This window comes from Fragaria vesca, linkage group LG6, assembly GCF_000184155.1.
Source record: "Fragaria vesca subsp. vesca linkage group LG6, FraVesHawaii_1.0, whole genome shotgun sequence".
Taxonomy (NCBI): Eukaryota; Viridiplantae; Streptophyta; class Magnoliopsida; order Rosales; family Rosaceae; genus Fragaria; species Fragaria vesca.
Genome location: NC_020496.1, coordinates 16062672 through 16078737, shown reverse-complemented (window position 1 = coordinate 16078737; position 16066 = coordinate 16062672). Strand labels below are relative to the sequence as shown.

General features: G+C 37.3%; 2 protein-coding genes across 2 annotated transcripts in view; both read left to right on the top strand.

Annotated features, from left to right (window-relative positions):
- The window catches only part of LOC101311979 (T-complex protein 1 subunit theta-like), a 7333-nt gene extending 2688 nt beyond the window's left edge, over window positions 1-4645 (top strand). Inside the window, exons 6-13 of the mRNA XM_004303149.1 lie at window positions 742-875; window positions 1036-1108; window positions 1186-1263; window positions 1365-1487; window positions 1649-1743; window positions 2777-2986; window positions 3784-3841; window positions 4327-4645. Of these exons, the coding sequence (XP_004303197.1) occupies window positions 742-875; window positions 1036-1108; window positions 1186-1263; window positions 1365-1487; window positions 1649-1743; window positions 2777-2986; window positions 3784-3841; window positions 4327-4395 (840 nt within the window). The 3' untranslated portion in view covers window positions 4396-4645. The remainder of the gene's footprint in view (window positions 1-741; window positions 876-1035; window positions 1109-1185; window positions 1264-1364; window positions 1488-1648; window positions 1744-2776; window positions 2987-3783; window positions 3842-4326) is intronic.
- Window positions 4646-7072: 2427 nt separating this feature from the next.
- LOC101311687 (aspartate aminotransferase, mitochondrial-like) lies at window positions 7073-12515 on the top strand. Its single transcript, XM_004303148.1, has 10 exons — window positions 7073-7387; window positions 7998-8083; window positions 8825-9031; window positions 9233-9338; window positions 9500-9604; window positions 9688-9860; window positions 10846-11005; window positions 11784-11879; window positions 11977-12071; window positions 12147-12515. The coding sequence occupies exons 1-10, from the start codon at window positions 7217-7219 to the stop codon at window positions 12217-12219; spliced, it is 1272 nt and encodes a 423-aa protein (XP_004303196.1). The 5' UTR covers window positions 7073-7216; the 3' UTR covers window positions 12220-12515.
- The last annotated feature ends 3551 nt before the right edge of the window (window positions 12516-16066 follow it).

Sequence of the window (16066 nt, the reverse complement as noted above, 5' to 3'; positions counted from 1 at the left end):
TGTGTGTGTTNTNTATATATATATATATATATATATATATGGAGCCGTTCAGAAGCGGACATCCCTCCGTTCTCCACCGCCCGGTGCCGGCGACGGCGCGCCTCCACCCGAGTCGACACCAGCGGTGTCCCCGATCACTTTCTTTTCCCGGCGAGATCGTGAGATCGATTTGAAGGTCTAGGCAGCAACCTCCATCCAAAACTTCAGACAAGATTGATCTCGCCGGAAAACTGGAATTCAGCGAACTCGCCGGGGAGAGAAAGTGATCGGGGACGCCTCTGGTGTCCGCTCGGGTGGAGGCGCGCGGTGGTCGGCGCCGGACAGTGGAGAACGGAGGGACGTCCGCACTTTAAGCCCAGTGCAGATGTCCGCTCTCGAACGGGCCTGATAAATATATATTTTCCTTCAGTAATTTTCCTGGTTAAGGCAGGGTTTATAGTTTATACTTTAGCTCCCATGTTTTGCATGTTAAAGTCCTAAACTGGTGGTGCTACTAAAATTTTGAAATCACTCTACACAAGTTTTGTGAGAAATGAACTCTCTAGTTTCTTATGCTCACATACAAAATTTCTTTGCTAATTGGCTTGTAAATATGACTAAAATTTCTTGGCTAATTGGCTTGTATATATGAAACTAGAAATTGCCTTTGCACATCTATTCAACTACTTGCAAAGTTTGTCATATGTGGTTTGTGTAATTAAAAATGGATTTGTAACAAGCGTTTTCTTGGTCATTTTATAGCTTGAAAATTATGCAAAAACAGAAGAAGCTAAAGTTGAGGAGCTCATCAAAGCAGTCGCAGATTCAGGTGCCAAAGTAATTGTCAGTGGAGCAGCAGTTGGAGAGATGGCATTACATTTCTGTGAGCGGTACAAGTAAGTGTCAATATGGAGTTGAATATGTGTGTATATATGTACATATATATAAATTTGGTTCCATTCATATTTTCATGCACTGCCTCTTTTATGTTTCTTCAGACGTTAAAAAATTTGTGAGCAATTTTAATGTTCTAAATTTGTGAGTTCTTGGTTCCAGGCTTATGGTGCTGAAAATTAGTTCAAAGTTTGAATTGAGACGATTTTGCCGTACAGTTGGTGCTGTTGCTATGGTAATTTTACAATAATCTTTTTCTGTATCACAAACTTAGTTGAATATTTTGTAATTGACCGTTTTATATGGAAACAGTTGAAGCTTTGCCAGCCTAACCCAGATGATCTCGGATATGTCGACTCAATCTCGGTTGAGGAAATTGCTGGTGTTCGGGTATGTTGAAAAGATAGACATAGTATTTTGTCTATAGATTTTCATAATGTTTTCTTATTTGTTATTCTTGCTGCTAATATGATTGATGATTCATTATGTAGGTTACTATTGTGAAGAATGAAGAAGGTGGTAACTCTGTATCTACTGTGCTTCTAAGAGCTAGTACTGATAGTATATTAGATGACCTTGAAAGAGCAGTTGATGATGGGGTGAACACTTACAAGGTGATTTGTTGTAGACTTATCTTTTGTTTGTTCTTGGCGGGTATTGTTTTACATCTACAATAATTTGGAAACTTTTCTTTGCAATTCTTGAAAATAAAATTTATTCAGGTGTCCAAACCATTGAAACTGGTATGTGCTTTCTTAATGCGTTTCATTGGCAGGCTATGTGCAGGGATAGCCGTATTGTTCCTGGAGCTGCAGCTACTGAAATTGAGTTAGCCAGGAGAGTCAAGGAGTTTTCTTTCAAAGAAACAGGGTGAATAGTCTCTTCTTTTTATTTTTTTTATATTTTATTTTAGTGATTCACGCCTATGCAGTTTGGCCAGTGTTAATTTGTGTCATTGTTAGCGTCCTAAAATTTTCTGGTTAAATCCTAAGAAAGGTATCAGTACAGTTGGGCAGAAATAAGCAAAACTAATACGTATATACTGGTACAGAATTAGTCATGTGTACAAAAGGATTTATTAAATGCGCAGTGGTGGCTATAACCAAAAAGATTTAGCGTCAAATTAACTGGCTATAACTTCAGTAATAATGTCGTAATGAAGCAACATGCCAATTACAAACTAGAGAGAATATAAAGGAACAGTTTCATATCACCAAAACAAGAAGATTAGATAGATTTATAATGGGGTATCATGTTCAAAAATAGTGTGGTTCAGATAATGTAATGAAAAGTGGATAAAATTTAGGCATAATTGTCAATTTGCTATCCTAACTTTCATCTTGGTGTCAATTTGCTACCCTAGCTTAGCCAATTTGCTACCCTAACTTTTCTAAATTAGCCAATTTGTTACCCTAGCTTTTATTTTAGCCAATTTGCTACCCTTCCATCAAATTTGCTACTTTAGGTTTTCAAGATTACCCAATTTACTTATCAAAAATTTCAATATCGATCAACTGTAACCTTTGATTTTCATAATTAATTCATGTTTGAATGAAGAAATGAACAAATTAAAATGACAAAAAGGTAGCAAATTGGCTAATTTTGAAAACATAAGGTAGCAAATTGGCATAAATAATAGTTAGGGTAGCAAATTGGCTAATTATGAAAAGCTAGGGTAGCAAATTAGTTGAAATGAAACCTAGGGTAGCAAATTTACACCAAGGTGAAAGCTAGGGTAGCAATTTGGCTAAAAAGTCTAATATTTATATCCAGCATTGTTTTGGTCCTTCAAACTTCAAGGTATGATTTAAAATCTGCAGGTGTAGTTGAATTATTTTGTCACTTCATGAGTCTTGATTGAGCAGTAGTGGAATTACCTACTAAAGCAACAATGAATCTGCAGATTGGATCAGTATGCTATAGCAAAATTTGCCCAAAGTTTTGAGATGGTGCCAAAAACTCTTGCTGAAAATGCGGGGCTTAATTCAATGGAGATAATATCTTCCCTATATGCTGAACATGCAGCTGGGAAAACCAAAGTTGGCATTGACTTGGAGGGAGGCGTTTGCAAAGATGTATCAATTTTACAAGTTTGGGACCTTCATGTTACCAAGTAAGCTCTTTTCTAAGAAGTTCATTATTGTATCTGAAAGAACTTGCTACCATTATGTTGATTATATCTGTGTGCTGCTTGATGGTTGTAAAGAGCAAGTTTTGTAGACTATAGAATTGTTCATATGCCCTTTTTTACGGTTGCCTATATGTTCCTGCTGCTTGTGTTGCATAAAATGTTTTATGTTGTTATTTGGTGGAATAGTGTAGTACATGTTTGACCCAAGTCATTGTCAGCTATACATTTCGATAGATGCCTATAGCTACACATTCATTTTGAAAGTTCTGTGTCTTCTGTTTTCAATAACTGATCAGTTTTTGAGGGAGAATAGAATTACATGGCCCTTTTTTGCAGTTGCCTATTTGTTCATAGTGCTTTTGTTGCCTAAAATGTTTTATGTTACTCGTGATTTGGTGGAGTAGTGTAGTACATCTTTGAGCAAAGTCATTGTCAGTTATACATTTCGATAGATGCCTATAACCCTGTATCCATTTTGAACATAATATGTATCATCTTTTTTCAATAACCTGTCAGTTTCTTGAGGGATAATAGAATGACATAGCCAACCATTGTAAAATCACCGAGTTGATGGTTTCTTAATTAAGGATTGTCAACATGAGCGCCAATATGAAAGGATTTTTCTACTTTGAACAAGTAAAGATTCCCTATGGGAACTGATGAATAGTCATCTTTGGCCCCTTTGTGAAGAAAATTACTGAAACCCATCTTCTTTTGTCGCCTTTACTTTTTAAATTTACCTTTTAATTTGGTTCTGATTCTTGGACTCTTTGTTACAGGTTGTTTGCTCTCAAATATGCTGCAGATGCTGCCTGCACTGTACTACGAGTAGATCAAGTAAGTAATTAGTAACTATCTACTAATCCTTTTCTAATTTGGAGACTTTTAACTTTGCTGAATCGGTAAACTGAAACTGAATCATTTATGCCTGAGGGGAACTGAACTACTAACTGCATCTGGTTTGAAATTATGTAGTTGAGGGAAATAGTTATAGTTATAATGTAAGGAAATTATGTATTTCTTAGCAAGTTAGTTTTAGGAATGTGCAATTAATAACAAGGCTTTAAAGGATATAATATTTTGCTAAGTGTAATTTCTGATCTGTGATATTGATGTAGGGACTAGTAATTCCTCATGTCTTTTACAGATGATAGAACAGCGATATGGATTTTAAATGTATCTGTGTTGATAGAAACTTGGTTCACAAAACAAAGTTCATGAATTATGTAAAAGTGCTGCTGCTGATGAGTATCAACCAATTATTAATAATCTAACTGCAAGCATGTGTTATTGACTATCAATGTGTTGCAACTTGTCTGCAGATTATAATGGCAAAACCAGCAGGTGGCCCAAGGAGGGGGGATCAGCCTGCAGGCATGGATGAGGACTAAGCTTTTTGTGCGACAATTAAGCAGGCATGGATGAGGACTAAGCTTTTTGTGCGACAATTAACAATCTTGCTTGTATTGCCTTGTATTCTGCAAATATGAGAAGCATGTTTTAGAATTCAGTTTTGAAATTACTAGTTACAAATTCTGGTCGTCAGTTGAAGATCTACGTATACAGATAAATTGTAACCTGTATTGCATGGAATTCGTTAGGATATGACAGTTGGAAGGGGATGCGGAAAGTGTTTGGTACATTTTTATTTAACTTTCCTTGTCACCCTAGAATGGTAGTGAGCTTGATTTCTTTGCAAAGCTGGTAGTTCTTTTCAAGCGTTTTGTGTGTGCATTGTTTGACAATACTTTTGAGTTTTTGAAAGGTCTATTGATTGCATATCCCTTCTCGTTAGATGAGTTTAATGGATTAACCTCCATGGTCTTTGAAAGAACCGAGTTCTTTCTGATGTTTCTTTGCTCAACCAGTATCATACAAAAGTCTCATAATATTTATACTAGTGTGAAGGTTACTACTTGGATGAAGGTTTTAGATCTACAAGCGCACTTTCGCCGTATTTGTATCCTGCATCAAGGTTTATGACTTAAAGCCAGACCATCGAATCTCTTCATATTCACGTTGGATCTGCCTGTGGATTGAAACCGTGTGTTCTGTGGAGGACCCTGGTACTATCTGAGAGCGCCAATCGTCTTCCGGAAATATGATGGTTTGATTTCCTGGTACTTTTGGGTTAACATTGAAAACATCCCACCATAATCGCTAAAGAAGTAGGTGATTATTATTATTATTATTATTTTGAATTAAGAGGTCATACTTTATGGCAGAAAGAAAGGTATTACACTTGGACTATTTCAGCTGCTGCTGCAGTCTGAAGAAAAGAAGGAACTGAAAAATAAAAAGTTTCTGAACTAAATTGCTTGGAGTTTGAAGCCATCACATGAGCCACATTGTTTGCAGTATGCCTGACATACTGGACCTTGATTGTAGGATGATTATGGAGTAGTATCCCAATCTCGTCATAGATCCTTCCAAGAGCTGAAAGGTTAAATGCAGACTGCTGCAAAAGTTGTTGAGCAACAACTTGTGCATCAGTTTCGATCATAGCAGGAACAAAATGATTTTTTACTGTTTATTATTATGCTAACTAAGTCGTAGTATATATGTTTACTTGAATAAAGTGAGAATGAATTAGTTTTAATGAATAGACCTATGCTATGTACCAACCATGATTTTCTATCACAACCTCTTGATCGTTTAAAATTAGGGCTGCCACTTGGTTTGGTAAATACCAAACCGATCGAAAACCGACCGAAAATTTATGATTTGGTAAACCGAATTTTGGTAATCGAAATAAAAAAAATGAAACTGAGAAATACCAAAAAAGTTGGTTTGGTTTTTGGTAAATACCGAATTTACCGAAATTCTAATTATTTAAAGACTTATATTTCTAAAAACACACAGACTAATAATCTTATCTCACGTTTTCAATTGTATATACCATTTAGTAAAAAACAAGACAATAAATAGAAAAATTCAACTATACTTGGTAGCATTCGGGTCTCAATTAAAGCGATCAACTTTAATTCAATGTTACTTGTTATATAAAAACGCTCTTACCTACCCGTCTTAGTCGATTCATCACACACACACATAGACAAACCCACTTAGATGACATGTAACCGCCCATGTAAAAATTTAAGAATGTTTTTACCTCTCTTGATGATAGGGCTCCCCATAGGAAGCACAAGCGTAAATAGGGTTAGCCGCCTTGATCAAGGCCAAAACATTATCAAAAATACCTAATTTTTCTACCATAGTCGTATTTCACTATATTGATCACATCATAGTTCACAAGGTTTTTGAAAATTTTGCTTCCTCTTTGTAGTTGGTTCACAAAGATGTACATATGCATATAACTTATTAAATAAGTTATACCACATTACCAGGCATGTTGTGGTTCCAATGATTACAATTCACAAAATTAAAATTCGATCGTCTGATGTGATCATTATAGTATAATACAATTATGATAGAAAATTCAATTGTACTCAATAATGCTCGGGTCTTGATCAAAGCGGTCAACCATAATTTAACGTCACTTATTACACGAAAAAGCTTTTACTGCCCTTATGTGACTTATTTTGGTCGACTCTTCCACACACATACTTTCACATAGATGACACATAACTTGTTCATATAAAAATTTGGAAACATTTACAACCTGACTATTTCGGTAGAAAATTAAACCATACTCGATAATGTGTACTGAAATGACTATCTTTTGTATATGTATTATCAGACTCTAGAAACTCAAGTGATATTTAAATTTTATAGTTTTGTATTGTTTTGTTATATTTTGAAAATATATTTGTTGTGAAGTTTGGTAATACCGAAAAACCGACATCCGAAGTTGGTAAGATTTATCTCATATCGAAGTTTTTAGTTTGGTAATTGAAAGTCATATTTCATTACCGAAAGCTTTGGTTTTGAAGTTGGTAACGACCATTATCGATTCGAACCGACCGAGTGACAACCCTATTTAAAATAGACAACCATAACAAGTTAACAACTAATTGGCGCTTGCTTTAGTTAGTTTGTTTTTTCTTTCTCCAAAAAAAAAAAAAAAAAAACCAGGAAAGAAAGAGATGCCAAGCGTCAGCACCTGAAAAAGCAGAAATCTAGAAACAAAACAACTTCACGCACTTCAATGCAAATAACCAACATTTATATCATCTCAATCCCCCGTTTCCTAAGTCCTCTCCATTTCTCTAGCTCTCTCCGCCTCTCTCAAACCAATTAAGTCAAGTCCCCATGGCGCTCTCCTCCAAGCTTTTTCGACGGAGCTCCTCCTCCACCACAGCCTTGGCCGCGCGATCCATGTCCTGGTGGCGGACTGTCCAACCAGCTCCCAAAGACCCCATCCTCGGCGTCACCGAAGCCTTTCTCGCCGATCCCTCTCCTCACAAAGTCAATGTCGGAGTCGTGAGTCACTCCCTTTCCTTTTCTCTTTCATTTCTTCTCTCACTTTCAGCGTGATCGTAGCCTCAAGTTTACTCCCAGTAAACTGAATTATCATCCACTCTGATCGTGATTTCCTTCCTTCCTTCATAATTTCCTCACAGCCGAGATTTTCTGATTTACAGGATTTTCTTTTTCGATTTTGTTATGAAACAGAGCTTGTAGGATCAATCAATACAACAGTGATTTTTTTATTTTTTTTTGAAATCATCATCTTTTTCTTTAATTTCCTTGGGAGCGAAACGGAAAGCAGATTATCAAGTTGTTGTTGCAATCAGTATGATCTTCTGGCTAAGCCGAGGGTAAAAACGGAAAACAAAGATTAATCAGTATGATGCAAATCTTAATTGGACTGAGTTTGTACCTTGTGAATAGACCAGAAGAAACGGTCATTATCTGACTTTAGGGGGTTTTAAAGGACATTACGCCGAGCTCAATATTTTATAGTCTTTTGTTTAATGCTTTACACATATTTTAATTCTTCAATCAGCTTCTAAGATTTTTGTCTGGCTGTGTTTTTGTTTTTGTCTAATCATTCTTTTAATGGTTGCATTTTATTGTATGGATTGTGAAGGGTGCCTACCGTGACGACAATGGGAAGCCGGTTGTTCTGGAATGCGTTAGAGAAGCAGAGCGCAGAATTGCCGGAAATTTGAACATGTAAGTGATTGCATTTTCACACTTTTGCACACAGTTGGTTACTATTATCTGTTATACAGTGCATTTCTTACATCCAGATATATAGAAATGCCTTCAACTTGACTGTGTTGCAGTGGTCCCTTTATGATTTACTTTAGCTTTTGCCCACAAACATACTTTGATTCTTTTATCTCATACTGCCCACATATTCTGAAATCCTGAGATTTTATACTTTTCTATTATTTGGATTCCTTACCTTTATTCTCTGTCTCAATTGTTGAGTGAATGTCGTTTTTTACTTTTATGGTCTTCTTCTGGGGATGGCAGTTAGTAACTTTCAAAGATAGTGGTGTGAAGTCTATGCTTAGTTATGGGATATGTTTATCTGCTGATTGCATCATGATTCTATTGGAGAACCCAAATGCTGTTGGCTTGAGATTGATACCATTTCTTTATTGGAAGAAAATGGGATTGTGAGTGTAGGAGTCCATTAGCAGCAGTAAATGAAATCAGTTCACTTTATGGCTAGATAGAGGGGAAAAGTGTTAATACTAGTTTATTCATAGACAATTAGACAGTCTATATACTACTTTGAAAGAACAAATCCCATATAGGTTACTATGGATTTTCTTTTGCAAACTAGATGTTAAAGACATAAATCTTGTAAATAATTTTTTACACCAAACAGTTGACTGCGGCATGTTATTTACTTTTTTTGACGTCATACTGATCTATGATTTACAATCTGTTTCTTTGCTCTAGGGAATATCTTCCTATGGGGGGCAGTGTGAAGATGGTGGAAGAAACATTGAAGTTGGCTTATGGAGAGACTTCTGAATGCCTCAAAGATAAAAGGATAGCAGCAGTGCAATCTCTCTCTGGGACCGGTGCATGTCGTCTTTTTGCAGACTTTCAGAAACGTTTTCGTCCAGATTCTCATATCTATATTCCAGTGCCAACATGGTCCAAGTGAGCATTATTTGGAACTTCTGTTAAGATTAAATATACATTTATATTATTATTATTATTATTATTAGTTATGAAGATCGAGAGAAGAGCCATAGACCATTTGGTAATATTATCTGATTTATCTTCATGTTGTCACTTGAGCTAGTTATGAGAAAATAATATCTAATGCACTAATGCTTCTGGAAAACCATATATCAACAGCCACCATAACATCTGGAGAGATGCCCAGGTCCCAGAAAGGACTTATCATTACTATCATCCAGAGACTAAGGGATTGGACTTTGCAGGACTGATTGATGACATAAAGGTATAGAGCACATATTCAAATGTTAAGGTTTTAGGTTTTAATTACTAGTGCTACGTCTATATTTCCTTTTCGATATATTTTCTTTTTACCCACTCCATGTTTTATCTATTTGCTGACACCCTGTTTCATTCCCTGCCAACTGGGCATGAATGTTTCTATAGAATGCTCCAAGTGGCTCATTCTTTCTTCTTCATGCATGTGCTCACAATCCCACTGGAGTTGATCCTTCAGAGGAACAATGGAAAGAGATCTCATACCAAATGAAGGTACAGTTTTGAGTACTTGTTCATTTCACTTTCTCTGCTAATTTTCGCTACTTATGTTGATAGATACTCAATTATTGATTCAGGGTAAAGGTCATTTTCCCTTCTTTGACATGGCATATCAAGGGTTTGCTAGTGGTGACCCAGAGAATGATGCAAAAGCCATCAGGATTTTTCTCGAGGATGGTCATCTAATTGGAATTTCTCAATCTTATGCAAAAAATATGGGACTCTATGGCCAGAGAGTTGGATGCCTTAGGTAATTTTTGTTTCTCATTTATAAATGATTAGTCCAATTGTAGTGAAAGTAACACCTGCATGTCTCATTTGTTTTTTCTGTCATCTCCATTATCAATGGCTAGACAGTAACTGTGTTAAAGGATGAGATAGAAGTAGGACTGTACTACACTGTTTGATGTATGGTATTGTATACAACCTGAACACTTGATGTGTGAAGTGAACATAATCAATTTAAACAAGATTAATTAGTCTCAAACATCACTTTGCTTAGTGTCAAATTGCATTATTTATTGCTCTTACTGAAAGATCAAGAAAAGAAAAATACAAATAGGTGGACCAGCAGTCCATATAGAAGAAAGTTAGGCAAACAGCCTAGATAGAGGCTAACTACAGCTGCATTCTTATCTAAGAATATAGAAGACATACAATAGTTCCTAAATTTCCAACAAACAGAAGCCCGAAAAGACGCCCAAAACCTTTTGTCTCCCAAAGCAATCCAACCTCTTTGCCACTGTAAACTTCAAAAGCAGAAGGTTAATGGCTCAGAAAATGCGGAAGGTTATGGCTTAGCAAATCAACTTTTTGATGTCAAACTGGTTTATTAAAATCTCTACACCACTCAAGCCCCTCCACATAGTCTCTAAACCACGTGCTTAATTTAAGCTTAAGGGCATGTCGTACTCTTTTCTCCCATGATCATCCTTTTACCTTGGTATCTAAATGTGAGGATGACAGAATGATGTTATTAGTTATATATGATTGCTGAGATTTCTGCATGTGTATTGTGAACTGCACTCCTGGTGAGGGTGCAAGCACCTCTGGAATGATTTCCCTTTGGAAGATTGTGGCTAGTCTGATGGATTAGTGTTTGTAGGATTAAGGCCATTATTAAGGCCTTTCATTAGATTGCTTAATATTTCTATTTTCTCACCTTCCTTTTTTGATGATGTTAAAAACGATTCTTTTGTGTATTTTCATACCGATGGTGTTCTTCATCTGTGCAGCTTGCTTTGTGAGGATGAAAAACAAGCTGTGGCTGTAAAAAGTCAGTTGCAGCAGCTTGCCAGACCCATGTATAGTAATCCACCTGTTCATGGACCCCTTATAGTGTCAACTATTCTTGGTGATCCAGACTTGAAGAATTTGTGGCTCCGAGAAGTTGAGGTAATTCATGGTTCTTTCCTTTAAACTTGATATTTTGGGATGACTAATCACTAATGTGACTAGAAATCAAGTATGTGTAAAGTCCTGAGTATAAACTATAAAGTGAGAAACAAGTGAAAGCGAGTCCATATGATCTCTATGATTAAGGATAAGTTTAGAGGAAATACTTTGCTACTGCATGAAAAGCTTGCCCCCGAGTGCTAACCTTCAGCTTCAGATGCCTTTACTCTTTATTTTCTATAGTAAGATGCCGGCACATAAACTAGTTTTAGTATCATGATATCAGCATCCAGAGATCCTTTCCATGTTATATTAGTTGCATCCAAGGGGTTTTAAACTTGTACTAGTCAGGATAGAATATGGAGATTAAAAATTTGCATTTGTCTTTCCTATCCTGTGTTTGGGATCGACTTCGCTTTGTAGAGCATTCTACTATCATATCTAGCTTACCTTAAGTTACCTCTTCTGTTAGAAAATTGAAGACAACGGAATACACGCAAGAAGACACAATATTTGTCTCACTCTCAATGTAACGGCTTTCCATCCAAGAGTTGCATGCATATCCTCCTGATAAAAACAATATAATTGTGTTGGCTGGTCAGTGGGTTAGTTTCATCATCTCTAGAATCAATAATGTTTCTAGTTGATCTTTTGTGTCCCCGAAATCCTAGCATACATTAGGTTATTCTTTTATTGTTAATGTATTCTAGAGAAACAGGGAGCCTTCAGTATGTCTTGATCATATGATGCTTATCTGCTTTTCACCATTCTTGTTCAGGGCATGGCAGATCGCATTATCGGAATGCGAACTGCTCTACGAGAAAATCTTGAGAAATTGGGATCACCCTTATCTTGGGAGCACATAACAAATCAGGTGTGCTTGATTGTTTTTTCTCTCATAGGTGTTAGATATTTGGATTTTCATTTCTATATATGGCTCATCTTATGTACAATGTTTATCTTGCAAACAGATTGGCATGTTTTGCTATAGTGGAATGACACCTGAACAGGTTGATCGTTTGACAAACGAATTTCATATTTATATGACTCGCAATGGTCGAATAAGGTAAAACATCCTTGCTCCTTCCCTCACTCTCTCTCCAAACACGAATATTTCTCATGTATGATGGTTGACGTGCAGTATGGCGGGTATTACTACGGGCAATGTTGGATATCTGGCAAATGCTATACATGAAGTAACAAAATCTGCATAGAGATAAGGCCAGGTTACATTCTCATTGGGCCTTAGGAATTGTACCAGATAGTGATTCTGTTAGCTTAATCATGTTCTTGTTTGATACAAGGAGAAAAAAAAACTAGAACCATCATTCAGTGCGCTCTTATTATTTTTCTCCATTTTTGTTATTCAACTGGGGACCTGTCATCTTGGTCAAAAACCAAGTCCTGTAATACAAGAACCACAAATAGTGACATTGTCCAACATCAAATGTTGTGAATTTGACGATAAATTCGGATTTTCTAGATTTTGTTACCTGGGAGTATTTCATCCAATAACGAGTTGCAAATTTTAGCATATGCTTGTGAGAAAATGAATAGATTCATATATATTTTTTTGGCAAGTTTGAATTTCTTCTGCAAAAGCTCGATCAATCATTCAATCCCCACCGGCAATTTTCTTATTGTGATTCAGTATGAACTACAATATTATGTAAGAAAAGTTATTACTTGATTTTCCCAAATTCCAGAAGAATAACATGTTGTTCACTTCATTCAATCTTTAAACTATTTCCTATTAGTTATATTACAGATTTACAGTGGTTGTTCTATAGCAATATGGTAGCTCATCCTTTCACCATTCATTTACCAGTTAGTCATTCTCTTATCTTTGAAGAACAAATGTTTAAAATCCCAGTAGCTATTGCCAGGGCACTTCTCATAAATAACATATTTGATCTCTCCTTCCTCTAGTATTCATATTTGATCTCTCCTTCCTCTAAGAAAATTAGAGCAAACCCAGAACTCTATAAATAGAGGCCTCGCCTCACCTTTAACGGTTGCGTAATTCATTTCCTCTTGTCCTTCCTCATATTTATTTGTCCGCAAATGGCTAACATGAGCGTCAGATGGGGTTTGTCTGGATTCATCCGGACGCCTCTCTGACCTTCGTTCGTGTCTTGCAGGTTCCAAACAAATCACCTTAACGGTCGATCCCCTTTGCGGACAAATCCCTCAACGAACAGATTATTAGTGAACAGCTAATAATCTCCCTAAATCTCTTGCCCCATTTTCCTTGTACAAACAAAACCTCTACCATTTTGATTAAAAGAAGAGAATCGCCTTCAACTTGAAGTTGATGAATACCTAGTCCTTTAGCCTACAACAAACCTGCCTTCAATTTTAGAGCTTCAGCATTGAGATTAGAGAAATAACCAATGGGAAGAACACCCTTGGAACAATTACTGAATGCCAACTGCCAACTTGCAACCAAAGCAATCACTAAACCAGCAACTGCTGGTGCAATAATCAATCAGCTGAGCAGCAGCTGAGGTGCATCACCAACTGTAGGCAATGCACTGTCTCTCCGTTCGCAGAGAGATTTGCACTAATTAACTTCACCACTCCAACGGGTCGGTCATCATACCAACCAACCTCCACGTGAACAATAGGAAATGAAATCATAATTAATAGGAAATGTACTCATTAATTATAGTACAAGCTCATTGAAATGAAATCACCAATCATTAGTCAAGGCAGCTGAGTACTTGCATAAACTATGTATCCATCCATCACTTGGTTCATATAGTGGTTTAACTCACTGCAAATAACCAAACCAACGACGTTTGGAAATAACACTCCATTGGCGATTGCAGCTGCAGCTGCAGCTCCAGTCACAAGCCCTCTGGAATCTCCATCTTGTTAAGTAGGCCAGGCAGCGGATTGGAGCCTTTTGAGATTGTTGCATAGTTGTTATAGGGATTCTGATTCTCATGGAGAAATATTCACTACCTTAAGTACTGAGGGAGAAAACTGAATATGTGTAGTAGTGTGTTCAAATTAATTCCGACTGCTACCTAGTAAACTCTGACTTTCTTTTATGGTCTGCAGCTTGTTCCGAGTCTTCACTTAACCCTTGCAAATGCATAAGCTCGGAGTTTGTGTTTGCATATAAAAGCTACATGGAGCAACCTCCAACACGTACAGATCATTGAGACATTGTTGAATATATGATTTTTGTGAAACTACTAGGACTACTGGGCCTTTCTTGAAGAAAGGTCTACACACTACCCTCCGGGTTTTTTCTGTTCTCCTATTTCTTGGATTAAATGGAAAACTAGAAGAGAGAAAGAACAACAACAAAGAAAACTTAGCCAGCATGGTCATTCCCTTCAATTTTCTAAACGACCACACTATGAAGTCGCCTGTCGCCCCTTTAATTAAGCATCGACCTAGGGTCTGCAACTTATGGAGAGTTGGAGACCGAGTGAAGGGAAATCCCAGAGAAAAAAAAAAAAAACTCGCTTTATTTTGATGGAGAATTCAAGTAATAAAACGTATTTTGATCTAGGCAAACACAATGACTGATCAAGTAATTAAAGAAGATAAAACTCAATAATCATTAAACCCGACATCAAAAAATCTGATTCCATTGAAAAATACAAAATCGATTTCAAGAAGCAAAGCTACAACTAGGGTAGCGGATCCTTCAGTTTGATACATCACATAAACTAAGAATCACATGCGTAGCAAACTAGCTAGCAATATACAATATCAAATAACCCAGAAAGGGAAACTGATTAAATCTAGATCAATCCCAGTCATCTTCTTCAGCTTCTATTTCTTTGACACTTTCTCTTTCGAAGTAGAGCTTGAAAACGGGTTTCAAATCATCGTACTTGATAAAGAACTCATTAGTTTTGTTGAAGATGCTTCTAGGAGCAGATGAGCAGTTTCTTGGGGCTGCCGGAAACGTGAAGTCCTCTTTGCTTTCTTTATGTGTGGGCGACGTCGTCTCTAATATGGTTGATACAGATACTGCTGCAAGTTTCTTGTCGTCAGATTCAAGGCCTCCATCCATGATATCTTGATAAGAAAAAAGGAAACACAGCGGCAGGGACAAGAGTGTGAACAAAGATCCAGGAAGTAATGGAAAGATGTTGGGAAAGATTAGGGCCCTGTATATATGCGTTTACTACCGTGTGTTGCAAGCTTCCTTTTCTATGGTAAGTAGGATTCCTTATGAAAGTGGGAGAAAGGTTTCCGTTGTCCAAACCCTGATGTGGGTGGGTCGCTGAACTCATGCAAACAGTGGTGGATCTAGGATTTTAACACGGGGTGGGCTTCAAATTTGGCCGAAGGCCAAAAAAATTTTCATATACAACCATGCAAAATGTAAGAGCTCAAGTAGACGTTAATAAGTCCTAAAAAAATGTAAGACCTTCAAATCGATCTCGCTGGGAAGGGAAAGTGGTCGGGGACGCCTCTGGTGTTCGCTCGGGTGGAGGCGCGCCTTCATCGTCTTCGGACGGTGAAGAACGGAGGGACGTCCGCATTGTAAGGACTGTGTGGACGTCTGCTTCATATCGTTTTCGTATATATATATAGTGTCTTAAGTAAGGATGAAAATATATATATATATACACACACACACACAATGCTGATCAGGTGCGGACGTTCGCACCAAAGTTTTTGGTGCGGATTTCTATTTTTGCACCACTTCCCGATCAAATTTCCTCAAACTTCCTTCTAGACATATCTAGATCATCTTGTGTAGATCATCTCTGCAAAATTTCAGCCAATTTGGTGATTGTTAAGGCCCTCAAACTCGTAGTTTTTTTGGTATGAACACAACCGGACAGAATTCAGTCCGTCCATTTGTTTTTCGAGTTTGAGGAAATTCGATCGGGAAGTGGTGCAAAAATGGAAATCCGCACCAAAACTTTGGTGCAGACGTCCGCACCGTGCGGATGTCCCTCTTTTTGCCACCGTACGGCACCGGTGAGCACCGGCGAGGGCGCGCCTCCACCCTAGCGGACTCCAGCAGCTTCCCTGACCTCTTTTCATCTCCGGCGAGTCCGCCGAATTCCAGTTTTCCGGCCAGAT

Excerpts from the sequence above, each read along its gene's own strand:
- LOC101311687 (XM_004303148.1), top strand. The coding sequence starts at position 7,217 with ATGGCGCTCTCCTCCAAGCTTTTTCGACGGAGCTCCTCCTCCACCACA. Across the intron at positions 9,605-9,687 it reads AGATCTCATACCAAATGAAG|GGTAAAGGTCATTTTCCCTT; the intron begins GTACAGTTTTGA and ends TTATTGATTCAG. Across the intron at positions 11,880-11,976 it reads GGGAGCACATAACAAATCAG|ATTGGCATGTTTTGCTATAG; the intron begins GTGTGCTTGATT and ends TCTTGCAAACAG.